We start from the raw sequence: 16,509 nt of genomic DNA on the forward strand, positions 1-16,509 counted from the left end.
ACACGCGTGGGCTGCAACATAAGGTAGCAAGAAAGACAATAGTTAAAAATACTATAACAAATTTTTAATATCGAAAAAATTAATTCTAACAATCGCTAACAACATCAATCAGCTTAACGACCTAAACTAACCTTATGGAATAAATGTGCCGCTATATGAAGTTCGTCCAACCGGTTCAAGTTCTCCTCCACGTTAACCCCACCCCCACTCATATTAAGTTAATTTTTTTTTCAAACTCAGCACCACAAACCCACCTCCTAGATTTCTTTTATCACTCTAACAAATTTTTTTCCTCCCAACCCTTTTATAATTGTCTTGGCTCCCTTTCCAAGTGTCTCCTGCCACCCAACACACCCAATGCATGTGAGGTACGGTTTCTGCTGCTGCCACTTTGACCAGCCATTTCATGGGCGCCACACACGAAGCTCTCCAATTCGTGGTCGCCGCCAGTGCATTGGCCATTTCATTGCCGCTGGCCTTGACATGCTCCAATTCGTGTGCCCCTGGCATGGAATGCTGCATTTCGTTGATGGCAGCCACGAAATGGTAAAGCCTGCCTCAGCTCCATTTAGCTGGCGACCCCTGAAGTTGACGTGCAAACTCATTTCGCAAGCACCTCCGAAGATGTAGTCCTGCGCATTTCTGGAAGAGATTCCTGCTGTGCGTATTTTCGAAAATAATATTTTTCTAACATTTATTTAGATAAAAAAGCCAAGAAGCGTGGTTAGAGAATTTTTTTGAAAAAAAAAAAAACAGAGGAACAAACGAGCCGGGCTTGAGCATTGGGCCGGAAACGTAACTAATTACTCGTAGAAATTAGTTTTGGTTCGTGTTCGTCACGCCTTGGGGATTTTGTTTTGGAAGCAGCAACCGCCAAACCTCAAATGCAGCACTGAGAACGCAGTGTGTGAGTGATACAGACAGTTGAAAAAATGGACATAGACGAGGTCGAAGCCACGGGCAAACTCCCTTCTCGAGTCACCAAATTCGCGCCAAAATCCTCCAAGCCTAAAACCAAACCTAAACCCCCATCCGAACCTCACCTACAACCTAAACCTGAACCCCAACCACCACCCCCCTTCAAACCAGAGCCACAGGAATTCGCAGCCAAGAAGGAAGATGTTGACGAAATTGTCGCACCAACAACTCACACGAAGCCCGAGCCCAACCACACCGCCAATACCGAGCTGGCACCCAAGTCCGAGGCCCAAGATGAAACTGACCAAGTCGATTCCATGTCCCTGGATCTTCCGGAAGAAACCGCCGAGGACACCGTCGTTCGCGAATTCGACGTCTTCTTTGGTCCTTCTGTCGATGCTGCCACTCAGGTATGTTTACACATGCTTACGCGAATTCGTTTACGCGCGCGGTTGCTCCTTAGGAGTCTGATGTGTATATTTTCTTCGCTGCTTTTGTTAGTTATACGTTTTGCAATATCCGTTGAGACCGCGCTGGCGGCCATATGAGCTAGAAGAACGATGCGAAGAGGTGCGGTTCTTTTTTCTTCTTGTTTGGTCCTTGTGTTAAATGAAGAATCGAGCTAGGTATTGTCATTGTGTTTTTTTGCTTTTGATTGGTAGGTAAGGTTGAATCCTAAGAGTTCAAACATGGAGATTGATTTATCTGTTGATTTGGACTCAAGTAATATTGACACTGAGACTGCTAGCAGATTCAACTTCACTAAGCAGGTTTGTTCATTAGTTGAAGTTCGCTTCTTTCTTTCTTTTATTTTATTTTTTTCAACAAGCATTCAACTGGAGCTCCAACTTGCTTGTATTTTGAATGCAAGAGTTCACTTGGGTTTTGATGTAGCAATAAAATCGTGCTTTTTTTTTAATTGTAATGAGAAAGGTTCATGATCTCTTGTTGAATACTAAGTAAGTTAGGATCCATGATTCCAAGATATGGTACAATACATTTATTTATTTAGTTATTCTTCTTTCAGACTTTAGCAACTAAGTGGAATCCATCTTCTGCAAACTGCTATGCTGTTGGACTTCTCAAGGGTGATAAGGTATTATGTCTCACATTCTGTTCTGTGATGTCAGTCTAACTTAGGTTCAGGGTGGTATATTATTCGAGCAGTTAGATGTACTGTTACGTATGCCGATACTAAGTGGAAGATTGTTTTACTATAGTTGAACATATGATACTTTCTTCTATTAAAATAGGCAGATGGATTTTCCGCTGGAAATACTCCTGATGATGACTTTCTTATTTACAAGAAATTATTCTTGTGTTACTTAATAGATAGATATTGCAGCAAGGATTGGGTTACATGGTATGTTCGAATTAGGTGTGGAAGTGGAAAATTAGTAAGATCAGATGCACAAATAAGATATCATGTTTAACATAATTAGTTTTCTGTTTTAGATTGTTACATGAGTTACAACCTTGCAAGCTTGTTATATTCCCCCTTTCTAGTTATTGCTTATGCTGATTATATGAATAGCATAAAAAATATTCCACAGTTCAGTCCTATTATGTGTCTAATAGGTTGAGGATTTTATAAATGCATAGTTGTTTTTTAAATTTGTAGGAAATTTGTAAATTTGTGTGTTCTCATTCTGGTTTGCAGTTCCAACTGCATCCAGTTAATGCAGTTGTGCAGCTTCGACCAGCATTTCATCACCTACATTCTGGTGGTTCAAAAAGAAAGAACCAGGTCTCCACTGGGGAAAATGCCACTGTCAAAATTGAGGGGTCAATTGAAGAAAAATCTGCTGCTGCACCAAAAAAGCAGGTAAGATGTATTCATCATGGACATAATTTGTTACAGCAATCTAGTGATGACTGCACAAGTACAAGGATAAGGAATTATGATTTTTACAAATGATTCAAATTTCTTGACACTTCTTGAAATAATTGTGTATGTACTTTTTATAAATGATTAACTGGTGTATGAGTTGTATCAAACTTTTTGTTGCTTTAAGAAATTTGAACCTGAATGATATGCGAGTTTCATAAATCCTTGAGATTATTGTTATATATAAATATAAATATATAGATGAATGTAATAGTTAGCATTATCTTGTTGGCTCCATTTGTGCCAAGTGTACTTTAAGATCAAAATAGTTAGGGAGAATGATAAGGTAACACATATTGTGGAAAAATTGGTAGAGGATCACCTTAAATAATTTGGTTATGTGAGAAGTTTTGGTAGGGTAATTCAATAATGAGGGGGCAATAAGAGACCAAAAAAAACTATGGAGAAACCACTATAGGGTCTAGGTTTAAATGGCTTGTTTACTGATATACTTGTGATAAGACAATGGTATCATTTGATGCATTTAGCTTAACTACTATGTGGGTTGTTATATTTGGTATCTTTATTAGAGGGTTTTTGCACTTCATTTTATCTTCTCTTCTATTTCTCTCTTTCTTCTCCAAGTCTCCAACTTGCTAATCCATTTGTTTTCTTTCCTACAGAATAAGCAGACGGAGTTATCACTTGGGAAACAGAGTGATGACGATGAGGTATAACACTTGAACTTTTTATGAAACCATAAATGGCTTGCCTGTAGATATGATCTGTTGCATAAACACGAGAAATCCTCACACGTGTTTTACCTATATTAGGTATAATATGCTTAAGATACAGCTACCTCATGATTTTCTCATCTGATTCGAGATTTTGGAAATCATATGGTTATTCAGTCTTATTTCTTCTGGAACATATGTTATGTAGTTTCAATATGCTGAAGAATATACTGAATGGACTTAGTATTATTCTCCAATATGCATAGCTATTCAGGTCGTGGTGGTTAAATCAATGGATTATGGCTGAGTGGCAGTTTTTTATTAGATGACAAAGAAATGAAATTTTGCATTGTCAATTTGTCAGTGTATTCCGGTTAAACCATTTTCTACTTAGTCATTTTCTCTATTATCCTGTGCAGGGCTGGGTTGCTCTCAAGTACCATAGCTGCAAGAGTGATATCTCGTCTCGATATTTAGATCAAATGATGATGCACGAAAGTCATCCCATTAAATTTACAATGGATGTGTAAGAATATGTCCCTTTATACTTTTTTGTATACTTTCCTTTATTTGAAGATGTTCATTTGTTAAGTTTGTAAATTTCTGAATGTTTCTAGTGATGACTATGTAACTGCACTATGTCCTGGAGTGAACAACATCTCTTCTAAAAGGTACCGTCGTCCTTTAATATAAAACTTAATTGATTTAGTTCTGATTACCATTTTGCCAACTACCTTTTTTTCTCGCGTATCATCTCTTTCTGGTTTAATGTTTTGATTTGGTTTACTTGATTGCACTGTTGCAAGTTGCTTATGATTTTAACTATCCAAGTATCATCTGTTCTTGTTATTTCAGGCATCTTTTATCATTGCCCGTGGAAGAACGTCTTAAGAAATTGCTTGTTGAGGTTTGTAGCACTTGTATTTGTGGTGTTTTTCTTTTTTGTTATTTAGAATGGGACAGTCAAAGCCAAAAGCATGCTTACTTTTAAATTTTAGAAGTGTCTATTGTTGGATTTGACATCTACCGTTTTTTATGTGTGGCTGTGTGAACGTAATTCGTATCTAGTGAAAACATCTAGAGTTCCTTATTTATAAGAAAGTGCTTATCTAGTTATTTGGGTGGTGTACACAACCGAACTGAAATTTTATATTATATCAATGTTCTATGATAGAGGTGCATGCATGTAGACAGAGAATGTTAATGCAGTAATGCAATATCAATGAATGCATGCTTTATATCAAGTTTAGTTTAAGAAAAAAGACTTATATTCTAGTATACTAATAATCTTACACATCATCTATTATTATTATTATTATTCCTTTTCTCTATGCCCCTTTCTATTGCATCTCTAACAGAGCTCCTTATTGTAGGACCCTCCATTTCGCCGATTCAGTGCTATTAAGCATTTTGCTCGTGAGTACTCGGATGAGGAACTTGCGGAATTCCTGCACAAGCACGCAATATTAATTCAGGGGTTCTGGACTGCTAAAAGTAAATTGCTTTCTCTTAAGGATGATTCTGGTATTGGAGAATTAGCTAGAGACTTTGTCATACTATTGTTTAGCAAGAGTTTGAGAGTTCAGGCTTCAGATCTGAATCTGGGAGGCAAAGTTGGTAATGTTTTAAAAGAATGGCTGAATAAATTTGGTTTGGAAGGATGTGATCCACTTAAATCTGGCGGAACTCTTTATTGGAAGTTCCCAGAGGTTCCTGATGATTCATTTAAAAAACGTCATCCAAATGTTGCGGAAAGACAAGAGGAAATGTTGAAAAATTTGGAAGCAAAACTATCTGATTTTGGAAGGCGTGTTATTGTTGCAAAGCGGAAGTTTGATAAAGATGGTGTAGCAAGCCAACACATCAAGAGTGAGCTTGTCAAATCAGCAAAGTCTGAGCAGGTAACTAGTTTGAGCGGAGCGTCTTCTGGGAGGATGACCATGTCAAATGCAACTAGACAAGCACTGCTAGTTGCCATCACAAAACTTCTACAGACTCACAGAGTCTGCAGGTATTTTTTTTTTCTTTTTCTTTTTGAGATTTCAATCCTTTCTTGATCACTAAGGGGGTATTTGGTAAGTGGTAACCACCAATATCCAGTTAAGCAGGTACAATGTAGCCTAGTTCTTTTTTAGTTGTAAAGTAGCTCCACAAATAAATCATACTAGTTTTTATTTAAACTAATTTCAGCCTAACATTATTATTTATTTATGGGTAAAGTATATTTTTTGTCCCTAAAGTTTGGCAAAAGTTTTAAAAATATCCCTAAGTTTTATTTTGTTTCAATTTTGTCCCAAAAGTTTTCAATTTGTACCAAATATACCCTTGACAGCTAAATTTTCAAAAAAAATTAAGATCACCATATTTCAAAGCCAATTTTCAGTTGGTTTTATTTCGAAGCCAATTTTTTGCTCTACTATATTTTACCTGCTTTATGCTATATTTTCACCAACCGCACGCTGCTGACCACCGCTGCCGCTGATCACCATTGCTTGTTATTGGTGACCACCATCTACCCCGACAACAACCAGTGCCACTGACAACCACAGCTCGTCATTGGCAACCAACCCTACCTCGGCAACCACCATTTCCACCATGCAAAAACTTCTCTTTCTCTAGCTACCACAACCTACCCCCAATCACCACTGCCTCAATACTGACAATCACCAGTCACCACCATGCCACCAGTGATCACCATCTTTCATAGCCGGCAACCATTGCCTAGAGTAATTTTGAATTAAATTTGATGTGAAACCAAATGCCTATTAAAAAATCTAGTTCATTTTTAGCCCGACTGGAGTAACCATTTCTATTTTGTACCCAATTATCTAGGTTTTTGAGGTTGCTAAATAACCCCCATGAGAGTCATTTTTGGAAGAATGAATAGTGGTAGTTTACAATAATATGCAAAAGGCTTGAGGTTGAATTAACCTAGGCTTCAAGTAACCTAGTGAGAAAGTTTTCTGAAAATCTGGAGCGAAAGAGTCTTTAATCTTTAAGTCTAGTTTATGGCATTCATTGAGAGAGAGAGGGGGAGGGGGGGATGGGGGATTTTATTTGAATAGTCGTGTCTTAAAGAGAAGTGAGCTCTGCAGAAGTTAAGTAGCTATGTTTTTGTTTGGTTGACTCTTTATTTATGCTGCTTCTGTTTGTGTTGGCAGCCTCCAAATGATGCGTCAAAGATTGCGTGAAATGGCAATCTCCACAAGTCTTCTTTCAAAGACAGAATCAAAAGTTGCTAGTGATGCAATGGTTGGTTTCGAGGGTCCACAAGAAGAGCTGAAGGCTGTCATAAGCGAAGTTGCATATGATATCCACGGTTCTTATGTTCTGAAAGTACAGGAAGACCCATTTAGGTTGGTTCTCTAATCTCTATCTCTCTAGTCTCTCTCCACTCCTCTTCCAAAAGAAGATAAAAGAGGGGGAGAAAAAGAACAGAAGGTAAAAGGAAATGATTGTTTTTGTTCCCCACGAAACCAAAAATATAATAATAAAATAGTGCTTTCCATTTGTTAAATGATAGTTGGGACTATATTGGTTCTTGCAGAGATGTTGTAATCACATTGCTTCGTGGAAAATCTGATGGCAAGTTGAAGAAGGCTGAAATATGTGCAGCTGCAACAGCAACACTTAATAGAGAAGTCACAAGCAATGAATATACCAGGGTAAGATTCTGAATCAAGTTATCGACTTGACCTCTTTTTCAGATCTCTCTGTAATATATTATTGTTGTCTTGATTTATACAGTGTTATATTTCATGCAGTTCTATACCCACGATTCTCCCATCATTTATCAAAATTAAAAGAAAACATAATGCAACTTAGTTTCAATCTGGATCGTTATGTGGAACTTGGATAAAAAATGTTTATTAGAATAAAAACAAAAGAGAGATAAATTGTCCAAAGGATAGAATCAAAGAGACAAGCAAAAGAAATTGCTGCAAAAGATGTGCAGTCTATATATATACAAACTGGAACGATGCTTAATGATCCGCACTTAAAACGACTTTTTTTTAAAAAATAAAATAAAAATTTGCCAAACTTTCTCTTCTATTTCTTATTATTATAAGATAATCAACTTCCAAAAAGGCCGAAAATCTCCTCCTCTTTTTATTATTGTCGCTTTTGGCGAAAATCACATGCAACTTACACTTAAAATTGTTAGGAGTATTTCTTTTAAAAATTTATTACAGAAACACACACTTCACATTTTATTAACAGTTGTATTGCTTGATATCTCTTACAATTTCAGGTCATGAGTGAGCTGTGTGTCTCAAAAGGTTCTTATTGGCATTTGAAAAGCGGTGATGGAAGTATGCAATGAGCTGTAGGTTCTACTGAGTAGGTTGACCAAATATTTTACTGATTTCGTCCTGCTACCTTCATCTTCATGTATGTACCTTCTTTTTCCTTTTGGTGTTGGGACGGGGCGAAAGATTCGTTGGGTTGAACATAAGCGATTAAACGCTGCTTCTTTTTGCTCGGAAAAAAAAGAGATATAGTTCTTGGTTACACACGAATACATGCCTGTATCTTTAACGCTACTGACGACCAACCATGAACCACGTCACCGTTTTGCATCCCTTCGCTGTAGTTCATTTTGAACAAATGTATTTATTTTTAGGTGAAAACTCAGAAGTGAAGTTCATATCTGAAAACCGTTGGATGAAAATTTAGTCAAATAATTTAACGACTTTCAGGTATCAACTTTACGTGAAGCCGACTTTACGTCAGTTTTCACTTTTTTTTTTAACATGAAAACATGGACACGTCGGTGGTGCATTCAATGCTGCGTAATACATCTGGGGTTCAACGATATCTGGACATCTGAACATATTGTAGGGTTATATTACCTGCACTATACATATGAAAACATATAGTTGAAATTTACGTATAATTATTTTTATAGAGTTCATATTTAAAAATTATTAGATAATTTAATAAATTTGATTAAATTATTATTTAATAATTTTTTTTATAGAGAGTTCATATTTAAAAATTATTAGATAATTTAATAAATTTAATTAAATTATTATTTAATAATTTTTAGTTATCAACTATGTGAGAAAACAATTGCACATAAGATTTTACCAAACATATAATTGGAAAATTTGTGGCTCAGTTTTATTAAATATTGGGGAAAATTTTTACCTTTTGAAATTATAAATTTTTAGCTTAATTTAACAAAAATATTTTATATTATTAAAAAAACAGTTATTAAATTAATCATTACGTTTTATATATATTTATACATTTTTTAACTAAATAATTTATCATCAAAATAATTAAACACGTAACAGGCGAATAATTAAATTTATTTATAATAATATAACAAATATTATATTAAATAAACTATCAAATACTATATTCTATACTTTGCTATACACATAGGATGCATTAATTATATCTAAAAAGCTGAATAAAATTAAGTTAATTACTGTCTTAACATCTTTTGTATCGTATCGTTTTTTATTAAAACGATGTGGCCTAAAAAGAAATCGAATTTGTATTTGTATGGTAAAGATTTTTGTAACACTAGAATTGACATTTTAAGAATATTCAATACAGAAAAGCTCTGCATACAAGCGCTAACTACTTGTATGCTTTACAAGTTACTTAAAACCCTAAAACCTAAAACGCGCTCCAATGGTTACGTCACATACACGCGCTATATATAACTACCAAATTTAAAAGATTTGTTTCCTTTCTTCGTTCTTCTTCTCCTTCTTCTTCTTCTTGTTCTTCTTCTTCTCGTTCTTCTCTCCTTATTTCTAGATTTGTTTCGTTCTTCGTTCTTCTCCTCGTTCTTCTTCTTCTTCTCGTTCTTCTTTTTCTCGTTCTTCTCTCTTTTAACTCCAGCTTCGTTTTCTATCGATTTTTGTCTACTGAAATCAAAGTTTGGATTCGTTTTGAAGATAATGGTTGATTCAACGTCAGATTTTCAGTTGAATCAGGGCGAAGTGGATTATGAATTTGAATCTAACGAAGTTCCTGAGGTTTGATTTACATACGTTTACTCTGAATTTTGCTGTATTAATTTGTATAGCATTGTGTAGCTGAATAATTCGTGAACATTGACTGTGAGACTAACGCGTCAACATAAATCTGTGGATTGAATGTAATGTATTAGTTTTGATTGATTATCTGGAATTTATAGCAGACGCTCGGGTGTAGATCAGAGCTTTCTTTGGGTGTATTTGTTTCGGTAGTATGGGTGTATTTACATTTATGACTTTTTCTGTTATTTTTAGCTGTTGTTGTCGTTCGGGTGTATTATATCAGACATGATTGGGTGTGTTTTTTATTTTTTGTGACGGTGTATTCTGCAGCATGTGTGTTTACAACTTATGGCTTTTATTTTCATTTTAGTTGAGTTGGTGCCGTTCGGGTGTATTATATTTGCAATAGTTGGGTGTATTTATAGTTTTTGACATGGTGTATTCTGCAGCCTCTCTCTGTTGTTGATGACCAGTTTATTCCGAAGGTTGGAATGACCTTTACCACCCTTGAAGATGCTGGAAAATTTTACAGGAACTACGCTAAGGTTGCAGGTTTTTCTACAAGAGTTCGGAGCACAAATAGAAAGGGAAACGAGATTAAGAATCACTTGATTACATGTAGCAGAGAGGGAACATGGAAATCTAAAATATCTCCGACCGAGAAGACAAATCCGACAGCCGGTTTAAACTGTCCCGCAAGAATTTATATACACACATTGAAGGATGTCGGTGCTTGGATCATTTCAAAGGTTGTGTTAGATCATTCACACCCCTGCTGTCCAAGTAAAGCAGAGATGCTCAAATAGCACAGGGAACTAAGCATGTCCATTCGTCGTACAATAGAGAATAACGAGGAGGCCGGTATCAGACCAAGCAAAACCTACCAATCATTTGTTGCGGCTGCCGGTGATCACCGCGAGTTAAATTTTATCGAAAAGGACGTGAGGAATTACATTAGCAGGGAAGTGCGGAATGTTTCCGAACAAGAAGATACAAAGGAATTCGGGAAATATTTGTTAAGAATGAAAGAGAAGAATCAGAATTTCTTTTTTGAGCTTGAACTCGAGGAGGATCAATCGATTAAGCTGGCTTTTTGGGCCGATGCAAGAAGTAGAGCTGCCTTTGAGTATTTCGGAGACGTCATTTCATTTGACACCACCTACAATACAAACAGGTAACAAACTGCCCCTGTTTATGATGCTAAATTAATGTATTTTTATGAATCCGCAGCAGAGGTGTATATTGGCTGTTTTTTGGGTGTATACAAAGCATGTGTTTGGGTGTACCTAATAATTTTGCATTCTGCACTATGGTAATTTGTTTTCAGGTATAATTTGGTCTGTGGTTCTTTTGTCGGGGTGAATTACCACGGTCAGTCAACACTTCTCGGATGCTCTTTGATGAAAAACGAAGAAATTGAATCATTCAAATGGTTATTTCAATGTTGGCTTCATTGCATGGGAGGAAACGCTCCGAAAGGGTTTCTCACCGATCAATGCGCATCAATGAAAAGGGCTTTAGAGGCCTGTATGCCAACAACAATTCACCGTTGGTGTATTTGGCACATCATGAAGAAGATTCCAAGCAAATTAAACAGGTACAAGGGACATGCAGATATTGAATGAGAAATGAGCCAAATTATTTTTAGCTCTCATAGCAAAGACTCATTCGATAGGAATTGGAATGATTTTTTGCTGAATTTTGGTCTTCTGGACAACAAGTGGCTTTCGGGTAATGTTTGTTTAAAATCTGCAGCAGAGGTATAACTTGCATGTTTTTTCGGGTGTATTTATACTCTGTGTTTGGGTGTATTCTGCAGATCTGTATGAAGACCGTCATATATGGGTTCCTATCTATCTGGATCACCACTTCTGGGCATGGATGAGAAGCACACAAAGGAGCGAGAGCATGCATTCATTTTTTAACAAGTTTATCACCCGCAACAGCTCGCTTATTCAGTTAGTCAAACAATACGATAATTGCCTCGGAAGCAGGGAGCAAGCAGAGATAGAATCAGATGCTGCAGATTTTCATACGGTCATACCATGTGCAACCAAATCCTCCATTGAAGCTTAATTTCAAGATGTGTACACTCATCAAAAGTTTAGGAAAGTCCAAGCGCAATTCAGAGGAAAGGCGAATTGCATCACTAGATTAACGAATTCCGCTTTAGGCTATTCAGTATACGAAGTCGGAGAACAAGTTTCCAGCTCAATATTCAACAAGTTTGTGGTTACTTATGACTCAGTTGCAGCCGAGGTAAAATGCCAATGCTTATTATTCGAGTCGAGAGGGATACTGTGTCGTCATGCACTAAGCGTGTTAAGCTTTGAACAAGTAAGCCAAGTGTCACCTAGATATATACTGGAACGATGGAGCAAGAAGGTAAAGAGGCGACACACACACACCTCAAGAGCAGCCACGACGAGCCACTGATGGAGCCAAGAAGCAAGAGGTTTGACCAATTAGTTTTTCGTTCGCAAAATATTTGCGAATTTGCATCCGAATCGGAGGAGCTGACTGCATTTCTGCACCGTGCGTACGATAACGTCATGGCTGAGATGGAATCATTAAAAGCCAAACGGAAGGGGACATCTTTGTCCCACGAAGACGCCAACTTGGAATCTGTTAACGAGCTTCAAAGCCCGCCAAGGATCCGAACAAGAGGACGTCCAAAAAATAGGCTAGGTTCAAAGTTGGACAAACAGATTGCAAATGCCACAAAGAAGAAGAAAACGAAAGTTTTAAGCGAGGTAAAAGTAATGTTCTTTAAATTTGTGGTGATTGAGTTTATTTTTCTCGTTAATAGTTTATCTAATATGTGAGTGTTATATTCAGATAAACCTGTTTGATGCTGCATCAGTGGTGCATTCAAATAACATCCAATATCAAGGACATGTTATGAATTATCAGTTTACGGTACCAGCAGCAGTGGATAACTCTTTGGGTGTATAGTTTTACAGAATATGGGTGTAAAAGAATTGTTTCTCTTGGGTGTATTTTTGTGAATTCACATTTTACATTTTAAGTGTTTAGGGTTCAGGGTTTTAGTCTCAAAGCATCATGGAGGGATAGATTTCAGGGTGTATATTCAACTTTATTTGGGTTTAAAAAATCACAGGTTATGGGTGTATATTTGATTTGATGTTTTTCTTCATATTTTGGTACCTGTAATTTATACATTTTGAATACAGCACAGACAGTTTAACAGCATATACAGTTTGGGTGTATGTTTTAAGCAATCTTGGGTGTATATTAAACCCCCTGTTGGGTGTAAAATTTATAATCTGTCTTTAGATCTGCCTTGATATTTTCCTTCATATTTAACCACCTGTAATACAGCTTTTGAATACAGCACAGACAGTTTAACAGCACATATAATTTAACTATGGAAAAAAATTTCATTGAATAGAAGTTGTTTATAAATGGCAATTTTTTACAGCATTTGTTCAATTTACAAACTAGCTAGCAGTTGGATTACTCATTTTCTATATTAGTAGAATTTATCTGACAAAATGGACTCAATAATACGGAGGATGGCTTCGACAGTCTTATTGCATTACTCGCTCTAATTGCTTCATCTATCTCTTTACTCATTTCACCGAATAGTATCCGCGAAGCATACTCCACTCTATAGTGGTCCACCTCGTCCTACAATTAAAAAGTATATTCTGTTTAAACAGCAATATTAATTCAGTAAAGTAATACAGAGTTATATAGTTCTAAATACAGTTACCTGTTTCCAATTATCCCATTCATACTTCCCCTTTTTAATGTTTTTCGGCTCAATTAACTCAAGCCACTTCATAACGTAGATAGCGCAGTCATATCTGAAAATGAAGAAAATAAATTACAAATCTCATTTAGAAAAGTTTAATGTTCAGAGTCACAAATTTATACGTTGATTTTTGGCCTGATATTTTGACGTATGATGCTTTAATTTCCTTCTCCTTCTCGCCTTTCTTTAGAGGTTCCCCGCCAACATATGCTCTCATTCTTGAAATTACATATCCCTTAAATACCAAAACAAATCAGTAATACACCCGAATGAAATACACCCAAATGAATGCAAAGAATTATTATTTAGAACATACTAAAGATATAAAATACACCCAAATGAATACACAAGATACAACCAACTGAATAAACAACATACACCCAACTTGATCAACAAAATACACCCAAATGGTTCCACAAAATACACCCAAAGGAGAACACAGAGGCAACTTACAGTGAATTTATTAAGTTGCTTTCTCTCCTCGCTTGGAGCTTTCTTGTGTAGCGGGTCAAGTATATGAAATCTCCGCTTTCTTGTATCAATCACCCATAACCACCAATGGTCCGCGTGGCAAACAGGTGCAAAAATCTGAAGGATTGCCATATTTCAACAGTGTGTTATTTTATTTGGGATATAAGTAAAGAACGGTACTAACAAATTTTACAAATGAAAACTTACATATGGATGCGAAGTTAATTTTTTTACATCTATGAAGGGAATAAAACTTGGGTAGTCTTCCACCCTGAATTCTTTATTGGTTTTAGGTGATATGAATTCCCCGTTTGGGTGCTTCGAAATGGCCTTGTTCTGCAACAATTGTGAGACAACAAATATAATACTGAAAATACACCCAAGTGAATACTATAAATACACCCAAATGAATACACAATTTACACCCAAGTGAATTTAAAAAATACACCCAAATGAATAGAGAAAATACACCCAAAATGCATAGAAGTAACACTTACCACAATATCGGGGGGAGGGGGACAGTATACTTGTTCTTGAAACCTTTTATCATTTGTCTGGTTGAGAATGAGGCACATGGCAGATACAATCTAGAAATATATGCCGAAATCAATTTATATTAATAAACATTGCAGTAAACTTTGGTGTAAAAACATTAGTGTTATTCTAATATTACCTCAGCTTCTATATAAGTTGCTGGCTGGAGTGATGCAATGTGCATTTTTGTCAAAATGTATTTATCTTGGGCCATCAAAGTTCACATGTTCTCATACTCGTTAGTTCTGCCATCTGCGTATGTCGTCACTCGCGTCCCCCACATGTAGCACTTCTGTTTCATATCATCTGTATTCTGATTTATTCCCACAGGAGTTTCAAATCTCCCAGAACTTTCTCCCCCAGTCTCTCTTTGAATTTGTGGACTTTTACTCTCTCCTTTCGCCGCATTGGTTGCTATTTTTTGTACCAAATTGGCTAATTGTTCTATCAAATTTGCAGTTTCTGGAGATTTTGCCCTTTCTGTCTCCTGCGTTGACGCTCCCTCCTGGCTTGAATCAGTCAAGCCAAGGCTGAATGATGGCATTGGATCTATTTTAGGAACATAGGATGCTGTCCGTGCCATCATCATCAGGGCAGCAACGTCTTCTGCGGCTGGATGACTGCGTCATCATGTATAACGTATTATAAGAGTAAGAATATACGGATCATAAGCAAAGATTGATTTTAGTCTGATGAACTTACATTTTAGATGGAGCTGGGGGAAGTGTGGGTGTGGTTTCTTGAAGTTGTTGGGGGGTTCAGGAGTGCTGCACAGTTACACAAAATTAATCATGGCGTAAAAAAAACTACTCAGAAATAATATACACCCAAACTGTTACCAAATATACACCCAAACTCTAAACAAATATTCACCCAATACTATTTCTTACGTTTCTGTAGTTCCTTCAATCTGTAGCAGAGGGGTTGGTTCAAAATTTGACTCAGGTGTTTCTTGAAGTTCCGGTACAGTGGTTGTTTGGGACGCCAGCACAAAAACTTAAATCGGGACTCTAAACAAGAAGAAAAATGAAAGGTTAATAACGCCTTTGAAAATAATAAGGTTATAAGGTTGAAATATTCTTGAAAAACTCACATTACAAGCGCATCCGACGGTGTCTATTCCCTCACAACCATCATATTCGAATCAGCCGGCCCACTGGCTGACTGTTGAACCGGACTCAACTTAAAATACACCCGAACAATTCAAAAAGAAGACAGGCTTTGTTTTTTGAGAACTTACATACTTGCAGTTTTTGCTTTTTTTTTCCTGCCTTTTTTTTCTTGAATAAAATAATAAAGGGCTTTTTTTTTCTAAAAAAAATATATACAGAATTAGAAGTAGAAGGTGATAGAAGAACAAAAGTAACGGTTATTTGAAAGAGAAATTACATGCTCTCTGACGACTAGTTTACACTACTCTGTTCTGTGCGTCCTTGAGAGGAAGGATCATCACTTTCCAAGTTCATAGCTGGTATTCTACACAGATTTCATGTTATTCAGACAAAATAAGAGACATGTATAAAATACACCCAAATGAATTCACAAGATACAACCAACTGAATGTACAATATACACCCAACACAACAAACGAAATATCCCAACTTAATAAATAACAGACACTCAACTTGATCAACAAAATACACCCAAATAATTCCACAAAATACACCCAAATGGTTCCACAAAATACACCCAAATCATGATAACAAGATTTTATTAAATAAAGCTTCTTATGTTTCAGAGGAGACATAGCGACCTTCTGTCGATCGCAGGTCAGCTTCATTCTCCCTGTGAAAGAAGAAACAATTATTAGCAAAAAAAACACACCAAAATCTGAAATAGACACCCTAGCAAGACATACCTCTCTGCAGCAGATTTATCAACGTTTTCCCTTAGCAATTCATCTAGTTCTTCACTTGATATTTCATATCTCTTACTACATTCATAAAAGAAGATGTTAACAAAAATAATTACGATGATAGACGGTAATATAGCTTACGAGGTACTGTACCCATCAAAGTATTGATCTTCTTCAGGAGATGAATCCTCTACAACAACTTTTTTCTTTTTTGATTGTGTTCTAGGTGGAAAAAAAAAGTATGAATCAGAAATAAAAAATTAATTTTATCACAGAATATTTATCCAAAGAAGTGCTTACTTTTTTGGTGTTGTTTTTGTCTTTTTCTTTTTCTTTTCCTTCTCCACCGGTATTGATTCTTCGCTTCTATAAGTTAATAAGAGACACTTCAG

The 16,509-nt window shown here is 36.2% G+C and overlaps 2 protein-coding genes across 2 annotated transcripts; both read left to right on the forward strand.

Moving 5' to 3' along the window:
* Positions 1-595: 595 nt before the first annotated feature.
* Positions 596-7,992, forward strand: LOC112800678 (uncharacterized). Its single transcript, XM_025843036.3, has 13 exons — positions 596-1,328; positions 1,420-1,488; positions 1,581-1,688; positions 1,946-2,014; positions 2,579-2,743; positions 3,430-3,477; positions 3,900-4,006; positions 4,098-4,151; positions 4,336-4,387; positions 4,854-5,491; positions 6,642-6,836; positions 7,028-7,145; positions 7,733-7,992. The coding sequence occupies exons 1-13, from the start codon at positions 933-935 to the stop codon at positions 7,802-7,804; spliced, it is 2,091 nt and encodes a 696-aa protein (XP_025698821.1). The 5' UTR covers positions 596-932; the 3' UTR covers positions 7,805-7,992.
* A 1,385-nt stretch (positions 7,993-9,377) lies between these two features.
* LOC140173311 (protein FAR1-RELATED SEQUENCE 5-like) lies at positions 9,378-12,780 on the forward strand. Its single transcript, XM_072196375.1, has 5 exons — positions 9,378-9,476; positions 9,929-10,653; positions 10,807-11,210; positions 11,299-12,232; positions 12,318-12,780. Exons 2-3 carry the CDS (start codon positions 10,301-10,303, stop codon positions 11,102-11,104), a joined length of 651 nt encoding a protein of 216 aa, XP_072052476.1. The 5' UTR covers positions 9,378-9,476; positions 9,929-10,300; the 3' UTR covers positions 11,105-11,210; positions 11,299-12,232; positions 12,318-12,780.
* Positions 12,781-16,509: the final 3,729 nt, after the last annotated feature.

This window comes from Arachis hypogaea, chromosome 5 (assembly GCF_003086295.3).
Source record: "Arachis hypogaea cultivar Tifrunner chromosome 5, arahy.Tifrunner.gnm2.J5K5, whole genome shotgun sequence".
NCBI lineage: Eukaryota > Viridiplantae > Streptophyta > Magnoliopsida > Fabales > Fabaceae > Arachis > Arachis hypogaea.

Excerpts from the sequence above, each read along its gene's own strand:
- LOC112800678 (XM_025843036.3), top strand. The coding sequence starts at position 933 with ATGGACATAGACGAGGTCGAAGCCACGGGCAAACTCCCTTCTCGAGTC. Across the intron at positions 2,744-3,429 it reads CTGCTGCACCAAAAAAGCAG|AATAAGCAGACGGAGTTATC; the intron begins GTAAGATGTATT and ends TCTTTCCTACAG. Across the intron at positions 3,478-3,899 it reads AACAGAGTGATGACGATGAG|GGCTGGGTTGCTCTCAAGTA; the intron begins GTATAACACTTG and ends TATCCTGTGCAG.
- LOC140173311 (XM_072196375.1), top strand. The coding sequence starts at position 10,301 with ATGTCCATTCGTCGTACAATAGAGAATAACGAGGAGGCCGGTATCAGA. Across the intron at positions 10,654-10,806 it reads ACCACCTACAATACAAACAG|GTATAATTTGGTCTGTGGTT; the intron begins GTAACAAACTGC and ends ATTTGTTTTCAG.